General features: G+C 43.3%; 1 protein-coding gene across 2 annotated transcripts; it reads right to left on the minus strand.

Annotated features, from left to right (window-relative positions):
- Positions 1-134: 134 nt before the first annotated feature.
- ENTREP1 (endosomal transmembrane epsin interactor 1) lies at positions 135-26,328 on the minus strand. Of its 2 annotated transcripts, XM_054186638.1 has the most exons (11): positions 25,639-26,328; positions 23,313-23,369; positions 15,808-15,918; positions 14,831-14,956; positions 13,962-14,069; positions 13,722-13,840; positions 9,092-9,224; positions 7,734-7,806; positions 4,202-4,351; positions 2,159-2,445; positions 135-1,101 (listed from the first exon to the last, which is right to left on the minus strand). In XM_054186638.1, exons 1-11 carry the CDS (start codon positions 25,966-25,968, stop codon positions 901-903), a joined length of 1,695 nt encoding a protein of 564 aa, XP_054042613.1. In that variant the 5' UTR covers positions 25,969-26,328; the 3' UTR covers positions 135-900. The 2 variants fall into 2 exon arrangements, with proteins under 2 accessions (XP_054042613.1, XP_054042614.1); XM_054186639.1 differs by lacking the exon at positions 15,808-15,918.
- Positions 26,329-26,579: the final 251 nt, after the last annotated feature.

The following is a 26,579-nucleotide window of genomic DNA, read 5'->3' on the forward strand; positions in this document are numbered from 1 at the left end:
TCACTTGCTGCGCTCGCACTTCTGAGAGCAAAATGTAGCAATAGGACAGTGCTGCAGAAAACTCAATATCCCTAATGTATTCTTCCTACTACACAGGAAAAATAAAGCACCAATTCTAGTGTAAAGATAAGTATTTCATTTTATTCAAGTTATCTTTAGTGAGTCAAACCATACTGCACAGTTTCAACTTCTGAACAAGCTTAATTAAAACTCACTTTAAGGCTTTTTGGTTTTCAGTGGGAGAGCTGTCTAATAAATTTTCACATGAAGTTTTATCATTAAAACGGCAGCAGGAATACTTAGCCATCCTAGCGACGGACAACGTTAGGTAGTCACCTGCATGTCAACAGAGGATTTGAGATGACTGTGTATGAGCTGTCAGCTGGTACGTAACAAGTACCTCTCCTAGGAGGTAAATTGCTATATGCCAGCAAAAAAATTAAAGGACAAAATATTAATATCACTGGAGCTACGATAACACACACCAGACGAACACAGGCTGACACTGGCCCTGTTCTCCAATGAGATACAAAGTGCACACATGCGTTGCTAACTGTCCCTCCCTCACCCTGGTAAAGCCAGGCACACAGCCATTCTGCTGTCTCTCGTGTAAGCTGAGTAAAAAAAGCAAATCTGGCCTATGTGGGGATGGAGCAGAGAGATGCAACAGGGCAGTGCTGCATCACAAACAGAGTAGGGCAGCTTACAATCTGCTTCATAGGCTTGTAGAACAAGCTTCCCCTCAGGAGTCTGTATATATATATATATTAAAAAAAAGATTATCAACACACTCTTCTACCCACAGTTCAGAGATGATTTTCCTGTGCAGCATGTATGTCTGACAGAAGTGCTCTACTGAGGAATAAACAGAAACCAGCTCAAAGAAAGACAGAAACCAGCTCAAAGTACAGTTAGTACACCAGTAAGACTGCGGGGCCATTCACGCCGTGCTCTCTGGACCCTCCACTCTGCTAGCTGATCTTCATCTGTGGTGAAAGTACTCAGGTCACCACAGCTCTCCAGGTGCAGCAATCTGGGATGCCGCCTGAAAGGTGACCTGTGGGCACTTGAGGACACGGCTTGTTGGCCAAATGTCATCACCTTTAAAAGGGGAAAAAAAATAAAATAAATGTAAATCAGATTTGTTTTCAGGCTGTTACTCCATTAGAATAGTTTCTTACCCAACTAGGAAGAAGCAAGTTGTAGTTCTGAGACTAAAACTGCTATTTGCCAAGGAGGCATGGGAAAAGCAATCCAAATTGGGAAAAGGAGTGAGTGTTGTGGGTTTTTTTTTAAGCTGCACAAGAATTGGCTCACCCCAAACCATGGCATCTCAGGTATTGCTTAATAGGAACCTAAATGTTGCTTCCTGCAGAAGCCACCAGACTGTAATAAGCTTCAGGGCAGTATGATAAATTAAATTCTCATAAGGAATTTTTTTTTTTTCAGCTGTTTCTGTCAAATTTGTTGAGGCTTCTGTTGCCTGTAGGCTGCAGTGGGAAATCTCACTTTATCTGCAGAGCCTAATTAAAATCTTGGATGTGTTTTGCATGAGAACTCAAACCAAAACCAGTAGTTGCAGCAAATCACTTGTACCATGTATGAATCGACTCATCTATCCAACTGGTCTGTAAGCTACCAAAACATTTGTTTGATGAAGTCTGTAATATCTGAAACTTCTGAATATTCATTCCATTAATGCAAGCACATTTTTCTACTTTCTGCTTTTTCTTCCTCTAGTACTAGATCTTATTATTATACTGGGAGCCAATGACAAAAAGTGGATTTGAGTGGGTTTATATAAAAATTTTCTTGTCAGCCTGCACTCCTTCCACTTTATAATAGTAAATGCTTTATAATATCTCTTCCCTGCCATGCTCAGTATAAAACACTGTCATGTTATTTACAGTTCATGATTCTACCACAGAAGACCGTGTCCTTCAGCTTTTAAATACACAAGTATTCAGCCTTCTGAAAACCTTCCTGGCTGTATGCTTGATAAAGCAAGAGACATCACAGCTGCACACTATCTCACACATTCTCTAGATAAAACCAAAGTTTGATACACAGAGCAGAGTGCCAAATATAAACCTATAGTCCCAAACCAAGGCCAGCTTGGGTTTCCACATCACCCAATAAATACAAGTCATAAGACTACCTCCTCAAGGAAGGTGGCACTGGTGATAGCTTCTGCCATATGTTTCTCATCTGATTTTAAAACAGACTTGATATTTTCCACCAATTCGTTTATGTCAGGGCTCATGCTGCAGGACTGCTCTAGGATCCAGGCCGCCAGCCGTTTAGTGGCTGTGTAAGACTTGTAGTCTACCAAAGACTGGGGTCTTCCCCTCAAAGTTCTTGCTCTTAAACTCTTCCGCAAGGTGACAGGGCAGAGTTGTGGGTTTACGTCAGTCTGCATTGCAGCTTCAGAGATGGGTGCTCCCCCTGAAGACAAAGGTCAAACAAAGCAAACAATCCACTTGGTTCACAGGACTGTTCCACAAGTACCCCCTGAGATTTCTACCCTGGCTCAGTGACAATGTAGTGCAGAGTTTAACTATGCAAAACCTCACGGTCTGGCATGGTCAGGGTGGCACGCAAGGATCACTCTGTACTGGATGTACTCTAGAGAAAGATGTACTCTATCACTCTGCCTGTAAAACAGAGTAGTTTGTAGCTATGGTTGAGTGCTTATCACACGTCAAAGGGTCTGGAGGGACGTTTCTGGGAAAGCTGTTTGCCATTTAGCATACATCAGTTCCTTCCTCTTTTGCTTCTGTTCTGAATAGACCTGAAATGAGCGTTGAGCGTTCACATTAACATACAGTTATACGAGGCTGGTTAAGCAAAACTTGAAGGTTTTTATGATCTCTCCTAAATTTTTTGTAACTTTCAGCTAGTTACAAAATATCTGAAAATAAATCTTTGTCAAGCTGGAAGCTAGTAATACTACAAAGTGGAAATTTAATGAAAAAAAAATGACAAACCATATAAAACTACCTTGCAAATACTAAACAAGGGGCAGCAGGGAATCAATTCCCTTGCATTTGGTCTAAATAACAATCACCAATTTTTGGCCCTGTTAAAATAATAAAAAAAAGTAAGAGCACCTACAGGTTGTTGGAGAAGCACTTTAATGTTGGCCTTATGCCAAACACAACAACACCGGGAGGCGATCCAAGACTTTCCAGCAAGAATAGCACTAACGAACGTGAAGCAACTTCCGTTGTTCCCTTTATGCAGCACCCGTGTATTTAAGTCTCGGGTGCAGCGCTGAACAGACCCAGCCTCCCTCACACCCAGCCTAAAGCGCCCACATGCTGCTGCCCGATGGATTCTACGGCAGGAACGCTCTGCTCCACTCGCACAGCTATGAACAGGCTCTGTGTCACCGAACTACTGCTTCAGCAGCAGATTCTCCGGGGCGCTGCGGTGGAAGTTGACGGGAGGAAAAGACAAAACACACGATGTTGCAGAGACATAAAACCATTCCACGAAACAGTAAGTGTAACCCAGCCAGGCGGGCTCCCTATATTCAAAATAACTGCTTGTTACTAACATGCCCCCTCTCCCCTTACATTGAGCGAGTGCCAGTGTGTATCAGCAGCTACTGTATACAATATCCTCTAATAAAACCTGCAAGACTCTTGACTAGTGGATTTTTAAGGCAGAATTAAGGACTCTACGGCCACACTAGCAGTTTTCCCATAGCAACTGAATTAGATCACTGACATCAAGGTAGCTCGACAGACTTCATCAGCTCTCCAGTGAGGGTTTTGTTTTGAGTTTTTGGGTTTTTTTGAGATATGTAGGGGTGTAAATTTATAGGCTAATACCAAATACCTAAGCTAATTTTACTTTAAGTTGCTCTCACTGACAACTGCCTGTGCAAGCTTTTACGTGCCAGTGTTTGAAAACATGAAGAAATCTCCCTCCTCCTCATCTTCCACCATCTCTCCCTCTGCCCGAAACCAGCAATGTCTGCTACAGACCCGCGTCCAAGATGTGAAAGCCTGAAGAGCTGCAAGACTAAAGTGTTGGGTGGAGAAGATTTGGCAAAGCACAAACTGCTCTAATGTAGGTACTCTGTTGGGAGACAGTAGCTGATTTCCGCAGGCACTAGGTTTGAAGTACTAACCCTCTGACAAACGTTCTTTTAAGGACCCATTAGACAAGCACTGATACAGAAAAATCAATTCACCTTGAAGCAACTGGCTGTGCAGCACAGGGTCACTTTTAGACCGTTTCCGCAAAAGATTGAAGGCTCTCCTGCATGCTCCTTCTTCAGGCACCAGGCTTGCATTCGAAGGTGAAAGGCTCACTCTGCTGGAAGACTCAGGAATTTCTTCACCTGAGTAGTTACGAATAGTAAAGGTGAAGGAAAAGTAGTGAGAATAAAGCAGATCTGTAGAAGCCATTATTAGAGATTATTTCTGTTCTGTTTTTTTTGTGCCCCCTCCCCCTCAAGCTGTAATGATTGGACACAAAAGCCTGGAGGTGCATATATGCGTGCATATGCCCACACTCGTCAGTAACACTGGTCTAAAGCCTGCTTAAACATTTGCAGAAACCTGTTCAGTCTTATTCAACTGGAGTAGAAAAAAAAAATACACAGTTCAGTTTTATCTAGTATAAACCTCACTTTAAACTACATGGTCTGAGAGAAGGGAGCTACAGCTTTCTTGGAGAGAAAACCAAATCTCACAGACCCTGAAATCCTCCTCCATATAAGAAGTTGCACCAAGATATGCTCACAGAGGTCAGCCACTGTTTGCAGTTAGGTAGCTCATAAATCAGTCACCAGGCCCTACAAGGGAATTAAAAAGCTTGTTTCATCAGATTCTTTATTAAAATAAAGATTTTCCTGAATTCTTGTGATATGGTTCATCTTTCCAATTAATCAACATTCCTCCTTTTCCTTGGGGTGAAATTATACGCTGTGATTCCCACAACTGTCTTTTTTAGTTAACAAGGCAAGATGAAGCTATGTATTTCTCACCCAGCCTGATTCTGTACCTCCATCTGATGGCACCAGGCATATCACAGGAAACAATGTTCTTGCTTATGCAAGAGCAAAAAAATCAAATTAATGTAACAGTCTCTTATTCAGGGCATGGCAAACGTCTGTGCTGCTGCTCTGACAGAAATGTGCCAGTGACTGGAGCATTTGAGAAAATTAAGGCTTGGATGATACATACCTATTGAGCCTAGCACCTTATCATCTCCTACACAAATGCAGCCTAGAATCTCTAAAGAGAAGAAACAGTGACACAGCAGACAACAGCGTGGCAAGTCAGGAGGCAGGACCCAGCAACAAAGCGTGACAGACCAAGAGTCGGGCAGGATTAAAGAATCCATCGCCAATATAAACTTCTTAAAATCAGTGGAGTTGTGCTAGCAGTCAGTCCTTGAGGTACAGTGCTACTGGTACTCTGGAGAAGTTGGGTTTTTTTAAACTACTATACCAACGAGTTAATTAACCAATTTCATGATCTTATAATAATTCTTCATAGTATTAGTGTTTCAAATGTCAGAGAGATAACTGGCTTAAGCTGCTGTGTACTAGAAATGCATGTACCTAGTATGTGATGATATAGAGCAGCTGCCAAGCATCCCCAGCCATCAGCAGAAGGTTGCATGTCTTCCTGCTACAGCTGGCAAGGAAAGCCCCATTTTGCTTGACAGGAGTGCTTTTGAAGTCACTGAAACCATTCTGGCTGGCACAGAGAAGCTTATGGCCCCTCCTGCAGCCGGGACTCCCCGCGTTCTGCTGCCTGAGAGTAGTGCAAAGCTTTAACACCCATCGGGAGCTACACTTGGTCCATCAGTCCTGACGAGGCCAAGGGAATCATGGCACCACACACAAATGCCCTGGCATGACAGACTACCAGCAAAACTGAAAGTTCGGCTTTTATTTACAGGCTGTTATTCTGCATCACTTGAGACGGCCCGTGGAGTTACTCTACGACAATTCCAACATATGCCCTCATGGTTGAAGATGTCCCTGCTTACTGCAGGGGGGTTGGACTAGATGACCTTTAAAGGTCCCTTCCAACTCAACACATTCTATGATTCTATACTTCCCTCCAGCTGAGGTTTAAGCCCAGTGGGCGGCTGAGCCCCACAGAGCTGCTCACTCACTCCCCCACAGGCGGATGAGGAGGAGAATTGGAAAGGCAAAAGTGAGAGGATTCACAGGTTGAGATAAAGACAGTTTATTGGGGGGGGTGGAGGGGATGCAGAACAAAACCAAACCGAATTAAAACATGTGACGCAAAAGCAATCACTCACTACCAGCTGACCGATGCCCAGGCTGTCCCCAGGCAATGGCAGCCCTGGAAAACTCTGCCCAAGCCTTTATTGCGGAGCAGGGCGTTATACGGTGCGGGACACCCCTTTGGTCAGTTGGGGTCAGCTGTCCCAGCCATGTCCTTTCCCAGCCTCTTGCCCAGCCCCAGCCTACTCGCTGGGGAAGGGGAGAGGTAAGAAATGGGGCGGGCCTCAGTGCTGCACAAGCACTGCTTTGGCAAGAGATAAAACATTGGTGTGTTACCAACAGTGTTTTGGTCACAAATTCAAAACGGCACCATATGGGCTGCTATGAAGGAAATTAATTCCATCCCCGGCAGACCCAGTACACCTCCCCAGATATAAATAAACGAAGCGACTGGTCAGGCTGAGATTTAAATGTCTCTTTACAGGCCTTTTTATTAAAAAAAGAGAGAAAAAGGAAAAAAAGAAAGAGAGAAGAAAAAAAAAGATGGACAAACCAGTTCAAAAGATATGCTCAGGTCTGCTTGCTTGCAAAGGAAGTTTTTAAATACAAACAATACCTCACAAAATGAGTCATCATGGCTTTTTTTTTTCACAACAGTTGTATTTTCTATAGTATTCTTTCCCTGTTTTCCCTTCCCTTAAATTTCACCAGTCACCATGGCGCAGCCTCATGTTCGATATCTCATTTTCATTTGTGCTCAAGATGCCCGGAGAAAGCAACAGCAGTTCTATGAATAAGAAGTCCTTGAGAATTAAACTTTTGGTGCACCTCTTCTGAATTTCTTTCTGGTTATCATAACTGATGAGATATCAGAAACATTTAAGTGCTTGTTTTCAGAGTTTTCAGGCAGACTGGCAGAGTATAAGCGAACTTTGAAAGACTGGTTATTTGATTAAAGTATGGGTTTATGTATTTTTTTTTTTGCTGCCACCACTTAGTAAGGACAATTTCAACTGACACACCGAAGTCTTCCTGTAGCTTGAGAAGTCAAATAACAGGCTTGGGGCTTCCCCCTGCCACTAAATCACTATTTAGTGATTCTTCCACTGCCAGCTGAGTAATAGAGTAATTCCCACATTTAGCTCAACACATTATTTTATCCTTTTCCTATTTTCATCAGCAACAAAATGTAAGCTGGCACCATCATGTACACAAAGCAAATGGAAGCACTTGAGCTGGACATCATTTCTTACAATGTATGGACATAGAGTCAACAACTAACTTGTTGATTACTAAGAAGGAAATAAATCTTTTTTTTTGTATCTTAAGAGCAAACAACTTTTTATTTATTTTAAACATTAATCCCTGTTCCTACTGCCCAAAACAATCGCGATTCTGTATCTCTGACTTGAAATATGGTGTCTGTCTTTCAAAGAAATAATAACACTGCTACTACATTAAGTCATCTGGGTTGGGTAGAATTATTCTAGAGAAAAATTTAAAATGTACTTTTTACCTTGAGAGGCCTCCCTGTCACTCACTTCCCTCGAATCAACAGCTTCCACACCACTTATCTCTGGTGCATCTTCCTGGAATAAAATAGAAAAGTTGAACAATCACAAGCCACCATCTTTTTGCTGGTACTTTCTGAGAACTGCAACATCCACCTTAGAAAGTGAACAACTGCACAGTAATGTCATGGTTTGGGCTGGGCTGGCCACTAAAACAAATGACAGATGGTCTCTTTAACCTCTCTCCCCAGAGAATGGAGAGAGAATAACAGAGACTTACGGGTTGAAAAGAAACTAAACTACTTTAATGAAATATTAATAATAAAAAGAAATTCTAATAATAGCAGCAAGAAAATAAATATATACATATATAAAATATATATAAAAACCCAATATCGAGCTCCCATGATGACGATCACGTCACCTGCAGGCACTGGGAATGTCCCACATGGGAAACGAACTCAGGAACTGGATTCCGGAACACATGGACTGGGAAAGAAAGAGGCTGATCCTTTTGATCCCTCAGCTTTTAGACTGATCATGATGCATATGGGATGGAAAACCCTGTGGGTCAGTTTTGGGTCACCTGTCCTGTCTGCTCCTCCCCACAGGTGTGACGCCTCTACGCTCTCCTGCTTTGATCCTCCAATGTGGCACACAACAAGTTACCTGGCCTTGGGTGTTACAGCAATAGGTATAAGCAGGAGCCTCTGTGCATACCATTCCTATAAACATCAGGCCTTATCACTCTGGTAGCAGACACTGTCTGAAAAATATGCCGCTAATTTCAGGGAGTGCAGTTCAGTTAGAAGAGGCTTAATTGAAAAGTAAAATTACTGAAAACTGGTTTGGTTCTACCTCAAACCGGGACAAGTGACTATGTGATATGTGTTTAATTCCACTGCAAAACCAAGGCTAGAGAACGTCTAAAATTAATGTTCATCATGCGGGTCAGCCAATTTTATCCTGCTCAGTATTTTCTGGAAAAAAAGCACCTTGTCTTCTGAAAACACCAGTGAAAAGGGACCATGGCAAAACCCTGACCTAGTCCCACATGGGAGGAGTACAGGTGCAGAAGGGAAGTAAAGCAAGGAGACAGCACAGGGGTCCTCTAGAATAACACAGTGTATTTTGATCTTTCTCCCATGCTTAAAGACATTTTTCCAACCAGGGAAAACTTTTCAATTCTAAAGGTGAGCGACTAATTAAAGTCTTCAGTGAAATTTACAGCCAGCCACGTTTGTAACCAAACATATTCTCCTGCTATTCTGAAATGAAAAGATTCCTGGCATACATTTACCGTGCCTCAGTGCAACTTTAAAGTGTAACTTGTTTTTCCGCTATAAACTCCTGCAAGCCATACCTGCTCAGAGACATTCTGGCTGCACACACCTTCTTCATAAGGAGGAGGTGGGTCCAGGGGGCAGAACACTCCAACATCTTCGATTTGCGCTCCATAAGCATGGGGTAACCGGATCACACCAGAGCCAAGCATCCTGAAACAAACAACACCGAGCAACTCTGCCAGTACAGCTTTCCAGCTGCAGAAAAACATTGTCAGCTACCAAGCTCCAAGGGCTTTGCTGGGCCTGCTCAGATTTTGGGATCTCAGCCACAGACAATGAACTTGCCAAGAGCTGCAAGAGATTTTCCCAGAAGATGGCAGGCAATCGCTCCTTAGCAATTAGTTCACCAGAGCTTCACACGCCTTTGGGCAGTACTGCGCCTAGGAACCCATTTCAGTTTCACTTCACAGAGATCCAGTTTTTTTCAAGAGATGCAAATACAGGTGGTCATTCAAAATGTGATAGCCTACCTCCAATTTTTGTGTACTAAATTCTTAATTATTACTTAATTATAACTTAAATTCAAGATACTTCTGATCTCATGCTTTATGTTCAGATGCAGCTGCACAGAAAAAGGCAAACTCAAACTAAAGGCTATTTTTGTGGTGATGCTTGTATAATATTATAGTTGATCAATTCATGAAGGCTTGTATAAGGCAAATATATCTCATGGTTAATCTTCCTTCTCATTTTTCAAAGAGCTCTATGAAACCTTAACTACAGCAGAAGTCCCAAAGGCCTTTTACTGTATCATCTTCCTCTTGTGAGGTAGGGAAGAAATCAGAACATCGCCTGGACAAATTCCTCTTGGCAAATGCTGATTTTGATAACATAAGTTTGTTACCCCATTAACACCGGAAGAAAGTGTGGTGGTCAACAGCAGAGCTGCCAAGGGGACCTTCAGAGAAGTTTGTGACCCAAAGCATCTCAATTTTTCTCTGCTTTTTATTACATTTTAAATTGTGGGCTTGGTACTGAGCTGGAACCTCAAGCAACCCACAGAATTCCACGTATTTTGGTCTCAGGACCCATGTTAGGCTTACAGCTATCACCAGTGGATGTGATCTCTCTACAAAGAAATGTTACACAAGAGCAAGTCCTTCCTCCCAGAATTTATGGCTTCTCTGGACGCTGGCTGTAAAGAGCAAAGATGACCATGAAAATTATTTTCTTGCAAGCCAAGAGGAACGGGCAGAGTGAATGGAAATACCTGTGGAAGGCTGCTTACAGAGGAAAAGAATAAAACTTCCAAAAAGAGAACAGCGGAGCACTTTTGTGAAATGCTCCTGCCAAAGTAATGGAGGCACTGCATGGAGAAATTTGAGGAAAAGAAAGAACAGATTTTGATAACTGGTCATTGCTGTTTTAATCTTAAAAATGGAAGACGTATAACACCTTAAAATGGTTTTTAATTTTAGCCTATTTCATCTGTCCCTAAAAGCTTCAGAATAATTTTGGAGTACGATGGAGACTGATGCTCCATTGACATTACTTCTTCACATTTTTCCATTATGTTTTTGCTGAGCTTACATTCAGTGTAGTCCGCAAAATTATAAATTTCTTGAATCTTAGTTTTGTTTTTAAACACACCTGTCCTACACAGCTCAGTCATGCCTTGAAAATTAATGTGGCATCCAAGAATTATATCATGTCAAAACTTAATACAGAACACGCAACTAGAAAAGCATTTCCCTTAAGTCCCTTAATCGAAAAGTTGTTTCCAGGATGTGCACACTTGTCAATCTGTTCTTTACTTCTTTATTGCCATTCTCTCTTTTTATGTAAGCAAGGTGAATTCTTGTGCCAGACAGAAAGCCAGCAGCTCTTTTTGAAGTGATGATACAGGAAGGTAGGGAATAGGAGTCAAAGCTTTTTCATTCAGGGAACCCCACCGCCAAGAAACTGCTCCAGACCACGGGGAGGCTCTGTGCCGCTGCTGGTAAGCGGGATACTGAAGAAGGAAGGTGCATCCTCGGCCACCTCTCGCCTACCTTCTGCACTCATACCTCAGATCAACAGCAGCATCAGGGCTTTGGCCTCCCGGAAACTTCAGTGTTTCAATAGCAGGAACGTGTTCGGTGGTTAAGAAACAACTGTCAGCAGCACATGGGTCTAATTTGAGACACATACTGAATTTGAGCATACACGACCTGCATAAGCAGATTGGCATTTTGGCAAATGCCTCTGGTCCCCAAATGGTACTTTAAACTGGACTGGGGTAGATTTCTAGACCACGTGTGACTAGTTTGCTGCCCCACATGTATCGCCTCTTCCCTTGAATTCACATGCCTTATAACATTTTGTATTTTATTCTTCACATGGGAACTCGGCTGTAATGGTTAATGTTGTTGTGCCAATCCTGAAAAACAACTTAATTGCCGTTTCCTTATATATGATAAGAGGTAGGAGTTGAACAGACATTTGTACTGGTAGTTTGTTTTGTCTACCACTGAGTAAGACAAATGTGTCTTCCCATGAACAAACAAACCAACCAATTAATTGGCTTTGCTGGCAGTGCCTCTGGCTTTGCAATTTACAGGGCTGAGGAGAACGGCAACCCACTCCAACTATGTCCTTGGCACATGTTTTGATCACCGCAGTGCTTCCTTTCTCAAGGGTATGTATCCGTTCTGGAGGTGCCCCCGGTGCAGCTTGCAGATGGTGGCTCACCACCCTGGACGCAGTCGCTGCCACCCCCCTTTCACACAAAGGTTTGGGATGCGGGGTGCGTGAGACCTCGGCACAGAGAGCCAGGTCACAGAGGTAGCACGGCGCTCAGGGTACAGACCAGGCAGGGAGGGGAAAAGAGGGGAGGGAGGGAGAAGTGTGAAGAGTCTAACTGAGAAAAGGCCAGGTCCCACCTCAGCCACTCTGCTGGACACCCTGTATCCAGCCTGGGGTGAGTCATATTTCCTCAGCTGCCAAGAACGGAAATTAAGTCTGTCTGTTGCTTTAACTTCTGCACTGCTGCATAACTACCCCGAGCACCTTGAAACAAGTAGCATAACTTCAGAAAGACGACATCATTGCTCAAATGTTATTATCAACCAGTTTTAACGCAGTCACAGGCAAGGTAACTACCCAATGTTAGACCACAGAAGCCTTAAATGTAGTTCAGTGGCTCCTACTGTGCTGAAAATAGACAAAGAGAAATACTGCTGCTGGGAAAGTGATAACCATCTAGAATGACATGCCAGACAAAGAACGACAGCCCCGTTTTAAAGCAGGGGAACTGTGACAAGCATATTTCAATAAATAATTTTCCAAAGAGATCATTACGCACGCCATTCTGTTCTCATAACTAGCTTGAGCCAAGACTCACATTGGAGGTTTTTAGTAATGTTTGGAATTCTACCCCAGTCTTTGGTGTTTTAGACAACTTTTTCATTCTAAAATCTATTCCTGTGCCATGTTACCATTTTTCAGGTAATCCCAGGATCTGTAATTACTTCTGCAAGGACCACAGAATCTTGACCATCATGCCTGCTATTCCTGATGAAACAGTGAAATAAACTAACCAGTTCTGTACGCTGCAAAAGCAGGAGTTTTGAACAAGAGCAAAGTAATACAGCCTGCTTGAGCATCATGGTATTTTAAGTATAAACATGGTGTGGTCATAGCAGAATAATGCAGCCCCACCTGAGTTATAAACTAATAAAAAACCTAACCTGCAAGTTACTGTGAAGAGTTTATAACCACTTGTAGAATGAAGGATAGCAAAGCCCAGAAGTCACCACTGAATTGCAAGAAATATAGACACTACGAAATAGCAGTACACAAAATAACAAAGTTTGTATTTAACGGACAAGCTACGTGATGTTTAGCCCTATTCTTCCTCAACACAAAAAAAACCCCACCAAATTTACATTTTAGTGTTTCATAAGACTAATTACACCAAAGGCAGCCTTCTGCAACATAAACATTTTCTGCACGTTTTCTCTTACAAAAAAATTCATACAGCTATTATTTTATCCTCCTCCAAATCCTTCTTCCCTTCATCTTTGTAGTAATTAATAAAAAAAAGAAAAGGAGGGGTGGAGGGGGAAGAGATTGCAGCGGCTTCTGACTATCATCCTTCTCTTTCTGATATGCGAACCCATCCTCCCATGGTCCCCTTATCCTCCATCCCTCAGCTGACACTGCAGGGAAGCCCAGCAATAATACCAGGTGCAAGTACTGAGACAACGGTATGCAGCCTAGCAGTATAATCAAAACATGCCCTTCAGTCAGCACTAATTGCCGAAGAGGGAGAAGGGGAGTCACCCTGGCAGGAAGATCCGCAGGGCCCCAGGCTGCCATTCAGGGGTCTCTCGCACAAGCCTTGGCAAGAGGTTGCACCTGGATTTCCATCGCTGTCCCAACCTGCTTCTGACACCACCGTAAAAGGTTTCAGCCGTGTCAAATTGCAGTATTTCTCTTACCCAGAAACAGTTCCTACAGAATCTAAAGTGAAAACCACAGAATTATACCCTTCACCGACACTGTGTTTACGCTGCCTCCTAAATCAACAAGTTTTTTCTTTCCCCCCCACTAAAGTCACGAACCTTTTCCAGTTAATAACAAGGAAAATTATCTTAAAAAAAAGAAAAAAACATTACGCAGTGTTTCAAAAACGCTAAAAGAAAGGAAAAGCATGTAGAGGTTTACCTGCAACTTGTCTCTGGATTATAAGAATCAAGAGTTGCAAAGTAGGAGGGAGGTGGCGCAGGTGGGACAAAATCATCAGGATCCAAAACATGACCTTGGTCTTCAATCTGAGATTCATCCTAATCAAATGAAACTTCTGTTAAAAACCTTCCGAGATACAAAAAATTGCTGAACTGTGTACAAACTAGCAATACTGTTGGTACCAGTGTTTATAGCGGGCAATGCCTTGCCCTCACTTACTGTGCAGGATCTTCTTGTTGCAAAAATCTGTAAGTAATGCAGGGCAGCCGCTATCAAGCAAACTGTGGTGGTGAGAGCATTCAGGGCACAAAGAGCAAAGAGAATTTTCTGAAGAACATGAAGATTATGGAAATTAAAATATTAAGTCAAGGTATTTGTAAATGTCAAAATAATAATAATATAATCTGAAACAAAAACAAACAGAGAAAACACATGGATGACCATGACAATTACTTAGAAACATATGCCATGAAGTCTTCAGCAGAGATAATCTGCAAGACTGCAGTAATTTGCAAAAGCTTATTTTGCCCTATTGTGTATCCTGACAGAGAGACACAGAAGGGTTTAATACCACTCAGATGTAATTTATAGTCCATTTATTCAGCCAAGAATTATAGCCTTTCTCTTAACTTTTCCCATGGGAAATCCAGATGTGAGATAATCACCATTAAAGAAAAGTTAAAGCACTTTTACGTTTGAAGATGATGTTGTTTGGAAGTTGTATTGTAGCAATTTGTAAGCCAAGGAAGGCTGAAAAGATCAAAAGACCAGTGAAGGCATCAAACTATTAGCAAAAATTTACACCATATTTACCCATGTAATCTTGTCTGAATTCAGCTATGGATTTGGTTGCATAAAACACAGAAAAGACAAGAACTGCATATTGGATCAGCAATGCACTGGTCAAAACCCAGATACGAGAAAAAACCCCACCTGTTACAGAGCCATAAAGAGCTTCTGACCAGTGTGGAAGACCAGAAAAATAACCGAATTTTTCACAGTAAACACAGCAGTCACCTCAGTATGGCATTGTCGCACAAGTGTGGACATTATCAAAGCAGCCACGTTAAGCAGTGTGCGCAGGGTACCTTGAAAAGAAGGTGTGCAGCAATGCAGGACTTCATGTGGTGTAGCTTGAGCGCAGTCTCTTCTGTGCATTTGGTGAGATGCAACTCTTCACAGCAGAAACAAATCTTGTTTTCACCCACATCCACCTTTAAAAACACAAAACTCCACTTTTATTAGCTGTTTTATGCAACATTTTTACCTGCAAAATAAACTATACCTCTGACCACAAAGCAAAGTGGAAATACAGGCTCATAAAATGAAATTTATACAGTTGGTATGCCAGTGATTCATGCATTATAAAGCTATATAATGCATACTTCTTATTTGAAAGGAAGTATTACTGATATGCTCAAGACATTTAAATAAACTTAGTTGTAATAAAAGCTGCACTGATTACTAAGCAATTTTAGTATCCATGCTCCTTCAAATGCACAGCAGCCTGGAAACTCTTTCTTTGACTAACGTGTAAGCCACTGTCTACGGAGTGTACGCATTTTCTTTGATTCATGAGTATATTTTGCATCTCTACAGATAGAGTGAAACTCACAGCTATAATTTCCTCCCAGTCAAATCAGTAATAGTTACATCTGTACGCCACTATTGTTTGTAATCCTCAAATTAATGTTGTCATCTTAGTTTTCAAGTAGAAATTCAATGTTTCTGTATATAGAGATAATTGCCTTTTTAGCTGCCACGCTCTCTAGAGTCATAGCGTCAAAGGTCTTCCACCTACATAAATCACTCTACAGGTATAGGAAGTGTATGGGAATGCAGACAACAAAAATACTGTTGTGGATTTCAGTGAGGCTGTTCACAATTTGAACTGAATCAAGGCCTGAAACAAAGAGTTTTCTTTCTTTCCCCCTCTCTCCCCATACCAGCCCCCACGCCAGCTGCATTACTTGCATCTCTCCCTTAGCACATTTTGTGATCCCAGCATGGCAAGCTTACGTAGCATGCCGTGAAGAAATACATGTAAATCAGTACGTCTGCTCACCAAATCGCATTTGGGTACACTGGACACAAATTGAATGCCTTGGCATCCTAATATAAGTCCAGCCACGTTCAGCAGAACACAGATGATAGACAGCAGAACAAACAGGTTAGCCTGGAACAGCAAAACAAAGTTAATAGCAATGGGAACAGGATCACGAACCCAACTCAAGGAACCTACGGCACTGCAAATCCCATTCCCAAACTGAAGCTGTGAACGGCAGTCCTTCTCTTTTCGAAACTCCCCATGCCTTCAGTGCCCTGGGTGTCTTATCTTAACCCGGTAGATGGTTACTCAGAACACCTTTGTCTTTTCTCCTTCCTTATTAGTTGTGCACTAATAAAATACATTCAACTGTTGAAAAGTACAGGCAGCTAAAGGTTCTTCTGGAGTGCAATGTACGATTCGCAAGCCATCTGACTTCCACTGTATGTCATATCCATCAAGTTCACCTCTCAACACATTTAGATCAGTACGGAACCTGAAGAGGAAACATCTTAAGATGACATTCATTCTGTGTGGAGTTTCCAAAACTATTTTGCAGCACAAAAAAATGAAAATATTTGTTGAGGACAGCGAGGACAGAGATACTTAAAGGGACTTTGGTTATATGATTTTATTTCTTCCTGGCTACTAAAACCAGAACACCCCCATTCATAAATTGGACAATATCTTCAGTTTTATAAACCATCTGAAAGACCAGCAGTGGCAGGAGTAATAGAGTACTGGAAAAAGAACAAGCAGAGCAGTGGATAAAATGAAGTCCTACTTTCATGTATGCCCTTACAATCTGCCATCTGTGCTTACATGAGACTTGAAATACGGATTTTAAACACATGTAAGAACTCTTGATATCTGTTGGAGGGACAACACAGCAGAGCACAAACAATTCAGGAAGTTCTTGGAATGTGTCTATGACAACTGTCTTCTCCAAGTGGTAGAGGAGCCAACGAGGAGAGGAGCTATGCTGGATCTTGTCCTTACCAACAAGGAGGGACTAGTGGGGAATGTCAAGCTCAAGGGCAGCCTTGGCTGCAGTGACCGTGTAGAGTTCAAGATCCTTAGGGCAGTGAAGGGGGTGCGCAGCAAGCTCACCACCCTGGACTTCAGGAGAGCAGGCTTTGGCCTCTTAAGGGATCTGCTTGGTAGTGTTCCATGGGATAAAGCACTGGAGGGGAGAGGGCCCATGGAAGCTGGTTAGTATTCAAGGATCACCTCCCCCAGGCTCAGGAGCAATACATCCCAAAAAAGAGGAAGTAAGGCAAAAAAAGCCAGAAGGCTGACACAGATAAATAAGGAGCTCATGGACACACTCAAAAGCAAAAAGGAGGCCTACAGAGGATGTACGCAAGGACAGGTAGCTGAGAGGAATACAGAGAAACTATCTGAGCAGCTAGTGATCTAAAGTGGTCGAAAGACCTGATAGAGTTAAATATGGTCAGGGACATCAAGGGCAACAAGAAAAAATTCTATGTCAGTGATAAAAGGAAGACTAGGGAAAATGTGGGCCCTCTCCGTAAGGAAACAGGAGACCTGGTCATTTGGGATATGGAGAAGGCTGAGGTACTCAATGACTTTTTTGCCTCAGTCTTCACTGGCAAGTGCTCTAACCACATCACCCAACTTGCAGAAGGCAAAAGCAGAATGTAGAGAACCAGAGAATGAGGGAGAATGTGGAACCACCCACTGTAGGGGAAGATCAAGTATGAGAGCATCTAAGGAACCTAAAGGTACACAAGTCCATGGCACCTGATGAAATCCATCTTCGGGTCCTGAGGGAACTGGCAGATGAAATTGCTAAGCCACTTTTCATTATATTTGAAAAGTCATGGCAGTCTGGTGAAGTTCCCACTCACTGGAAAAGGGGAAACACAACCCCCATTTTCAAAAAGGGAAAAAAGGAAGACACAGGGAACTACAAGCTGGTCAGCCTTACCTCTGTGCCCGGCAAGATCATGGAGCAGATCTTCCTGGAAACTCTGCTAAGGCACGTGGGAACTGAGGAAGTGATTAGTAACAGCCAGCATGGCTTCACCAAGGGGAAGTCATGCCTGACAAATTTGGTGGTCTTCTATGATGGGTTACCAGCATTGGTAGATAAGGGGAGAGCAACTGACATCATCTACCTGGACTTATGCAAAGCATGGTCTTTAAATTGGAGAGACATGGATTTGATGGATGGACCACTCGGTTGATAAGGTATTGTCTGGATGGCCGCACCCAAGGAGTTGTGGCCAATGGCTTGATGTCCAAGTGGCAACCAGTCATGAGGCACTGAGGCAATGAGGCAACCAGGCCATGAGGCAACCAGGCATTCCTCAGGGATCAGCACAGGTAGCAGTGCTGTTCAACAGCTCTATCAGTGACACAGACAGTGGGATTGAGTGCATCCTCATCAAGTCTGCTGACAACACCAAGCTGTATGGCATAATTGACATGGTGGAGGAGAGGGATGCCATCCAGACAGACTTTGACAGGCTTGAGAGAAGGGCCCGTGTCACCTCAGGAAGTTCAACCAAGCCAAGTGCATGTAGGTCGGGGCAATCCCAAGCACAAATACAGGTTGGGCAGAGAATGGATTGTGAGCAGCCCTGAGGAGAACGACTTGGGGATGCTGGTGGATGAGAAACTCAACATGAGCTAGCAATGTGTGCCCGCAGCCCAGAAAGCCAACCACATCCTGGACCGCATCAGAAGAATTGTGACCAGCAGGTGGAGGGAGGTGATTCTGCCCCTCTACTCCACTCTGGTGATACCCCGCCTAGAGTATTGCGTGCAGCTTTGGAGTCCTCAGCACAACAAGGTCAAGGCCCCACATTTACAGGGAAGCTGACAGCATGTATGAACACAAAAGCTGGCACACTAGCTAACTGTGCAACCAGAAAGCACTTGATGTAGCTGAAAGCCAGAGCTGCTTTCACCCAGCCTGCTCCTGCCCTGTTAATTTCTGGATCCCATATGCATTTGTGGGTACCAAACCGCTCCCCAGTGCCTGCAGATGCCGCAGTTACACATGACCCAGCATAAAAGGATGGCATCTGCCTGCACGCTTGCACTCCCACCACTTTTCATGCCATCACGGCTAAATCTTCTCTTTAGCAGCAGAACCCAAGCAGCCAGCAGAGATAAGCTTAACTTGAAGTCTCTGTTACAGTTGGTGAAAAAAAGAAACAACAAAACAACCAAAACAACACAAGCAGAAAGACTCCTAAAAAGCACACTTTACAGGATTGCAACTAATTTGTATGTGATTGGGAAGGAAAGGATGTTTCACTAGCAGAATGCTTCTGCATTCAGCAAAGCACGTATGGCTCCAGGCAACACCTGGGAATGCAACACAAACTCACAGTAAGTTGGCTAGTCCAAAATGGTATACAACTAAGGACAGAGGCTAATGTATAGAAAGCTTGGCCTATCGAAGATGTGAACTGCCCTCAATACATACAAAATCAAATAAACAATGCTGAACTGATACACTTCCTGAAAGAAGTTACGTTCCTTCAGTTAAAAGTAAGATTTAAAGCCCTATGAAAGGAAGGAGTTTAGAAGCAGGGAGGAAGGAACTAGCTTCTATACAAGTAGAGAGTAACACTGAGACCAGAACAGTTGACAGTCAATACCCAAACAACTTTGCAGGGGGGGAAAAAAGTTTCCCGTTCCCTATTAAATACATTCAGGCAGGCATGCACGGGAAGCAGCTTCTTCTCTGGAAGAAAAATCAGCTTCAGAGCACCAGTGTTACAAGCTGACTTCTGAAGTCAAATGACAACTGATACCCGGATCAGATAAGCCTCAGACAACTAAAAGCAAAGGAAGATTTCAGAGCCAAGGCTTCTCAGCAGCCGTATTGCTGGAGGCCCAGCCTCCCCTGCAAGAACATCCCTCAAAAGATAACGATTATAATTTGACTTTGTCTTGCAGTACCCTGTCCTTGGGACATATTATTTACTTAGTATCTTCCCATGCTATAATACAGCCCAGGTGGCAAAAAACAACTGATGTGGCTCTCAATTTTATTTACCAGCAGGTCACAGCCAGCCTTCTTCAAGGCTAGTTTTCTCCCACAGACAGTGCTACTAAGGGTCTGCTACAACTAGTGTGGTTCCCTTCCTCTCTCCTCTCCAGGGGAAAAACATGAGCAACCAAAACACAGCAGCTCTCTCTGCCTTTGATACCACATCCCACCCCCAGCTCCTTTCTCACAACACCCCAGCCCTGTGCTTTCTCCGAGCGCCAGCAGCACCAGAGCCTTGCTACCATGGGCAAAACAGCAAAACACAACAGTTGGGTTGTTTTTCCCCACAACCAATGCCTCAGATTGAAGTGTCAGCCATAGGACAGCCTGGCTGTTCACAAGGAAACCAACCCAGGCAGTGAGAAATCATCACCTAAAGGGGCAAGACAGAGAGAAACATCTTGTGAGGCAAGACACCACCCTTTTACTGGAGGAGCTAGATGCTGCCATGCAAAGGAGCTGCAGGCAAATGGGTGTACTCCAGCTGGTTTCAGAGATGAAAATCCTAAATCAGAGCAGCAAACAGGTTTCTTTTAGAAATAACCAGTATTTTTTAAGGGGGCAAAGATAAACATGAATTGCATTATAAAATTCCTTAAGTACTGCAAACTCACAATCAAAACCACAAATAAGGTAATACAGGAAGTCACAAGAAACAGCATAACCATGTTCTTAAGCATAAACCCCACCACGAACTGCTCTGAGGACCACCACCACTTCCTCGTGGGCAAATTCTGTGGTACTCACCAGCCACCACAATTCTGTTCAAGACCCAGCTCTGGGAAGGAAAGAGGGCTAAATTATGGAGCTCAACCATCTACTTTTAATTACAGCCTAATGGCTACATCCGAGAGCTTTTAGTACACACCATGATAAATTAAAATCTAGACATAATTATCCAATTTGAGCTGAAAACAAAGCTATTTTGGGGGGTTTGGATGCCTATGAAGAATTCCAGTGGGTATTTGTACAATTTGAAGAAATTATGAAACTGAACTGAGTGACTGAAAACAGTTCTGCATAAGAAGAAAGATGAGAAGAGGCCCTTCCTTACGAACAAGAGAGTACCTGTAGATTGAGATGTAACTATACATGAGAAAGAATAATGACCACTTAATGCCAAACTTTACACTTTAACTGTTGTGTACAGTCCAACACCTCTGTATAAAGACAACTAAATACTGACATTAAGTTGCTGCAACATAAAAAATGGTAATTCGTATCACTCCTCAGATTTCTGGCACAGCTCTAATACCCAACATGCTAAATATCTGGGTTCAACAGCAATCTTATAAAGCCACCTTCATGTGCAACCAATCCTTTCCACAAAGCTCACTTGCCGCATGAAGGCGTTTCTACACGACAGCTGTGCAATCTCTGCTTCCTTCACAGCAGAGAGGTGGCTCTGTGCAGGCAAGGGGAAAAGGGATTCAGTCCAAAAGTCGGGAGAGAGGAATCCATTGGAAGTGTATTTACAAGAAATAAGTGCAAAGGACCTTGCATATGAGTAAAAAGGGGAAGGCAGTCACAGCTGGAAGGCAGTCACAGCATTTTAGCTATGAATGCATTTTCTAGATTTAGTTATGAATGTCATAACTCTAAGCCATGGCTCTATAAGGAGTTTCATTGCTTAGATATTTAGGAAACTTGCTTTTATAACTCATACAACTCCTCATAACTCCCAAGAGAAAATGTTCAAGTTACTAGAGGGTAGATATAATAGAAATTTAGCCCAAAATAAATATGCTTACACAAACTAACAATATGTCCTTGATACACTGTAGCTACTTCAGTGCATAATTTCCTTAGCCTCACGAAATGTTTAATGATAATTTCCTTTTTTGCACATAGAACAGAATATTTCAGTTGAAAGTGATGTACAATGATCATCTAGTCCAACCGCCTGACAAAAAGTTAAAGCATATTATTAAAAGCATTGTCTAAATGCCTCTTAAATACTGACGGGCATGGGCCATCAACCACCTCCCTAAGAAGCCTGTTCCAGTGTTTGACTACCCTCTTGGTAAAGAAAGGTTTCCCAATGTCAAGTCTGATCTAATCTGGCTTTCAAAAATCAGACCTCTATAAAATACCCATAGAAATAAGAAAAAAAAAAATACAGGTTCATAGAATTGCATAATCATAGAATAACCGTGGCTGCAAGGCAGCTCAGGAAGACTCTAGTGTATCCTCCTCCTCAAAGCTGGGTCAGCTACAAGATCACAGTAGGCTGCTCAGGGCTTTAAACAGTCTCCTTGCAGAAACATCCCCATCTGCAGCACAACATCCCTGGGCAATCTGCTCCAGCACTTGGCTGTCCTAAAGATCATCTGATAGAAATGAAAGGACAAGAAAGGGTTTAATGCTTTCATATTTGAGTAAAACTGGGAAGAGCCCATAAAGTTTATACAAAGGGCAATATGAAAGGGTGAAAGAGATACAAGAGCCAAAAGGAAACTACAGCAACAACATGCTGTAGAAACAGCAACGAACACAGGCAATCTAGAAACAGGGAGCACTGTGCAAGCTGCAGGCATTTTGAGACAGATGGCATTTGCATTTACATTTATTTTTATGAAAATGTTGTCCTTCCAGATTGGAAGCCCCAGACACCAAGCTCCTTCTTCTATCCACAGAACCGGTAAAAAACTTGCTTTGCTCTGCCTGTGCTAACCAATGCACCACTGAGAACGGCAATTCATCCACAGCTCATGCATCTGATCCTTGGTACTCCTTTCTGATGACCATGCGTATCCCAAACAAGCGCTGCATAAAAATAAAACAACTGCTTTGGCCTCAAAAAAGTCTTCAGAAGTGACAGTAAGGCAAAAAAAGAAGAAAAAAAAAAAAAAAGGAAAAAAACCGCCACCAAGTAAATAAATAAAGCCACCAAACCAAAACCTACTTCAAAACCATTTTTTCAAATACCAACCCTGACATTAAGAGCCACACAGATTCAGATTTCACTTACAAACAGAAACAGTTTACATATCCCGCACATCGATTTACTTCTCTCAGAGCAATGTAATGTCAACTGTATTTGAAACAGTAACACTGGATCCTTGCTCTAGGATAGCAGGTTTGAGAGCTAACCTAAGTATTGCCATCAGACGCTAAAAGAGTACAACTGAGCTAAGCTTTAAAACCAACTCCCTTGTTTAAGCTTAAGCAGCTCAGAGTGCTAAGTTATTTATACTAAAACAGTGTTTTCTTATAATTACACAAACATAAAAAGCACTCTGCTATAACATTAACACTTCCTCCAGACATGGTCCACTCTCGCCCTTTATGGGGAGTCCATCTGTGCAGCCCTTTCATGGGCTTTGACTCCTCTTTCAATAATTATGACTCTACAATTTAAAAAAAAAAAAAGTTAACAGTACAGTCTATATTTTTAAGGACAAAGAAGTGATTTCTTTTTTTTAATTACCAATGAGTATTAAATCAGGATCATCTAATAATTTCCTTCCAAGAACCTTTAATCCATACTTACCAAAATCACCATTGGTCTCTTCCATGCCATCAAGCCTAAGATTCCAGATAAGATTACCTACAACATCAAAAAAAACACAGCATCACCAAGAAGAGAACAACTGTTCACAAAATGCTGTTTACATGGTATTTATCACTGCTCTGGTGAAAGGTACTTTGGAACACTACAGAAGTGTTATGAAGGATACGAACATCCACTTTAAAGCAGAGAATACGAGCCTGTGCTGATAAGGTTCTTCACTCCTAAGAGCATCCTGTGAAATAAGACAACCAAATTTTACTCTGCTGTTTTCTTATTTTTTCCTCCCAGAAAACATGCATGGGGACAAGAAGTTATGCCAGCAACTCCAACCTCAGCAATTGCCTAAAAAATTACTTTCGGTCAACTGAGTACTTGTTTTCTGCAAAATGGCAGAGCAAATCTAAAAACTCTCTATCTCTTTTCTACCCTCGGTCACCACTCCATCACTTCATTAAGTGCCTGTGGGTACCCATTCCTGCCTCTCCCCTTGTGCTGACTCTGTCCCTCTTCTGACCATTTTGATGAACTAACTCCCAGAGCATGAATGGCACCAAAAACACAGAAGGGCACTAAAACGATCTCCCTGAACTGACTTGCTGTCTAGTCAGAAGAATGCCAGCATCAGCACGAGCAAAGAAGAATAAGTAAAAGCATCCTCTTCTGCAGCAGTAGTTGTTAGACCAAACTTTCTGAATCACAGAACTGAACCCTATGACTCTAACTTATAGGGCAAAACACTTAAGGAAGGGGAAGGCATTGCTGTAGAACTGAAGCAAACAGCATACCCAAATACTCTCTCACTGCAAGGATGAGAACCCTATAAAGAACGGCAAATCAGTTTTTCAGCAGGTCCCGCAAATAAGCCGGTATGCTTTTAATTCGTGGGACTTTGTGACTAAGCCAATTCACACAAACTCCTACCCTAAAAAGAAACAAGAAGACTAGAACAAGCAGGAAGTTGCCCACTAGCATTTTTAATAAATCTCTTCCGTAACTTCATTCACTTGACATGATCAATCTGATTTAGCGTAACGTGCATTATATGACTTGGCCAAAAAAACACCTACCAATATCATCACTGGTGTTGCAAAACCACATACGTAACTCTGCAGTTTCATAACCAATTATTTTTTGAATTCTGTGAGTGCAAAATAGTCACATGATTTTATAACAAAGCACATCAGTACTGATGTGAATTGCTCTTTTGCCTTAAAGACAAGACTTATTTCATTACATTTGTTAAAGCTGTAAGATATATGAAAAGAAAGTCAGTCTCAAAATATTCCTGATGTGCCCTTAACCAGTGCATTATAACCAGCATGTTACATCTAAAATGAAAAAAAAAACCAGACACATCCTCAATTCCAGCTTTTAATTGCTGCAACCTTTCCAGGTTGCTTCTGGACTAAAATTTTCACTCATGCTGCTACATCTGAAAGGCATGTTTGGTAACTTTTCCAACTGCGTATATTCTTGTTTCAGAGCTAGCATTAAAAAAGTAAACTCCCTTCTTCATTATTAAAGAGACTAAATACTTCTATTTCACATGTGCAATTTTAAAATATTTTAAAAGTGTAAGCATGGTTCTGTGTGCAGGGTCCAAAGACAGTCCGTAGCTTTCATATATTTAAACTTGATTTAATTTAAGGTAAGAAAAGAAAAAGATGAAAGATCACAAGCGAGATACCAAACTTACATATTTGGATGCTGTGGGTTTCCTCCCCTCCCCCTGCTGTAAAGTCTGTCTATACTTTTGGGGATGAGAATTGCATTATACACACGAACAGGAAGTACTTGATCCCCAAACCACAGATCATTAAACACATTTCCACAGGTTCTAAACAACACTGGAAACACAATTTAAATGTTTAAACCAAGGGACTGGCCGATGCTTTTCACACCAGCAGCAGCCTCAGAACATCACTTGCTCATCGCCCAAGGGCCCACAAACTGGGCGCGATCTACCTGTCTCCCACTCATTAGTAACTTCTGCTTACTGCTGCCTAGCTTCTGCAATATAAACTATTACATCGTTTGTACTTATAAAGGTGAAGTTTAAAGCAGGGCACAATGGGAGACGGGATAACTTCTCTCAGTACTCTTTACAAACCTATCATAAACCCATAAACCCATCCTTTTTTTTTTTTTTCGCCAGGAACATCGCTATTTTCTCTCTCTCACTGGAGTAACGGTGTACAAGGCACAAAAGCAATGTACAACATCTACATACCCCACGACTTGAGAAACCCCCGTTTCCGACCGCGTCTAGCAAGCGGGTGGGTTTGTTTGGGCTGAAGTGACTTACCGAGAAGCCGGCCCACAAGGGAGAGGCGTTCTTCATCTGCGGGGCGCTGCTCAGCGACAGCGCCCCGAAGTTCAGGGCCACCAGCGAGCAGCCCAGCACGATCTGCAGCACCGCCACCGGCAGCAGCGGGCGGGACGGCGGCAGCGCGGTGCCCGGGTCCGGGGCGGCGGGTTGCGGGTGGCCGGCTGGCGGCATAGCGGGGCTGGGGGGCGACAGGAAGGGAGGGGGGGCGCGCAGCGAGCCCGTCGTGCCGGCGGTGCCGCCCGCCGACGCTTGGCGAAGCCCCGGGACGGGGCAGCAGGAACCCGGCACCACCACCGGCAAGGACATGGGGCACGACGACTGCGGCCTCGGGCCGGGCGGGGCGGGTCTCTCCGCCGCCCCTGTGCCAGCCCACCCCGGCGCCGACTTCCTGTGGCGATCGCCCTCACCTCGGCGCCGGGGAGAGAGGAGCCCCCGCGGGCCCGCACGGAGCCTCTAGCTGGCCAGCAGGGCCAGCGGCCGGCCGCCCACCCCGCCGCGGCACCACCTGCCCACCCGGAGCCACCCCCGACACCGGCATCAATCCCACAGCCCCGACCCGCGCCCCGGACTCTCCCGGCCGCAGAGCCATCCTTCCTCGTCCCGTCCCGGCATAGGTGTCCCTGCTGCTGCTGCTGCATGGACCATTTTTTACCAGTCTCGGCGGGTTTTTCCCCACCCCCCCTTGTTAAAGTGCCTCCCTCCCAGCCCTCCTCCCTTGCCCTTTTTTCCTCCGGTCACTGCTGTCACCGAGCAGTAAGCTGTAAGTTTTAAAATAACTCTTCCCGGGAGGAGGGTGGGGGGAAGCCACTGGATTGCATTTCGCATTGTTGGCACCCTTCCCAACTCGGAGGAGAAGGTTTGGCAGACAGAACGATGCCTGTCTGTCTATGGTGGGTGTGCACGATGCCATGTTGTCT

The sequence above is a fragment of the Rissa tridactyla genome, chromosome Z (genome assembly GCF_028500815.1).
Source record: "Rissa tridactyla isolate bRisTri1 chromosome Z, bRisTri1.patW.cur.20221130, whole genome shotgun sequence".
NCBI classification, from domain to species: Eukaryota; Metazoa; Chordata; class Aves; order Charadriiformes; family Laridae; genus Rissa; species Rissa tridactyla.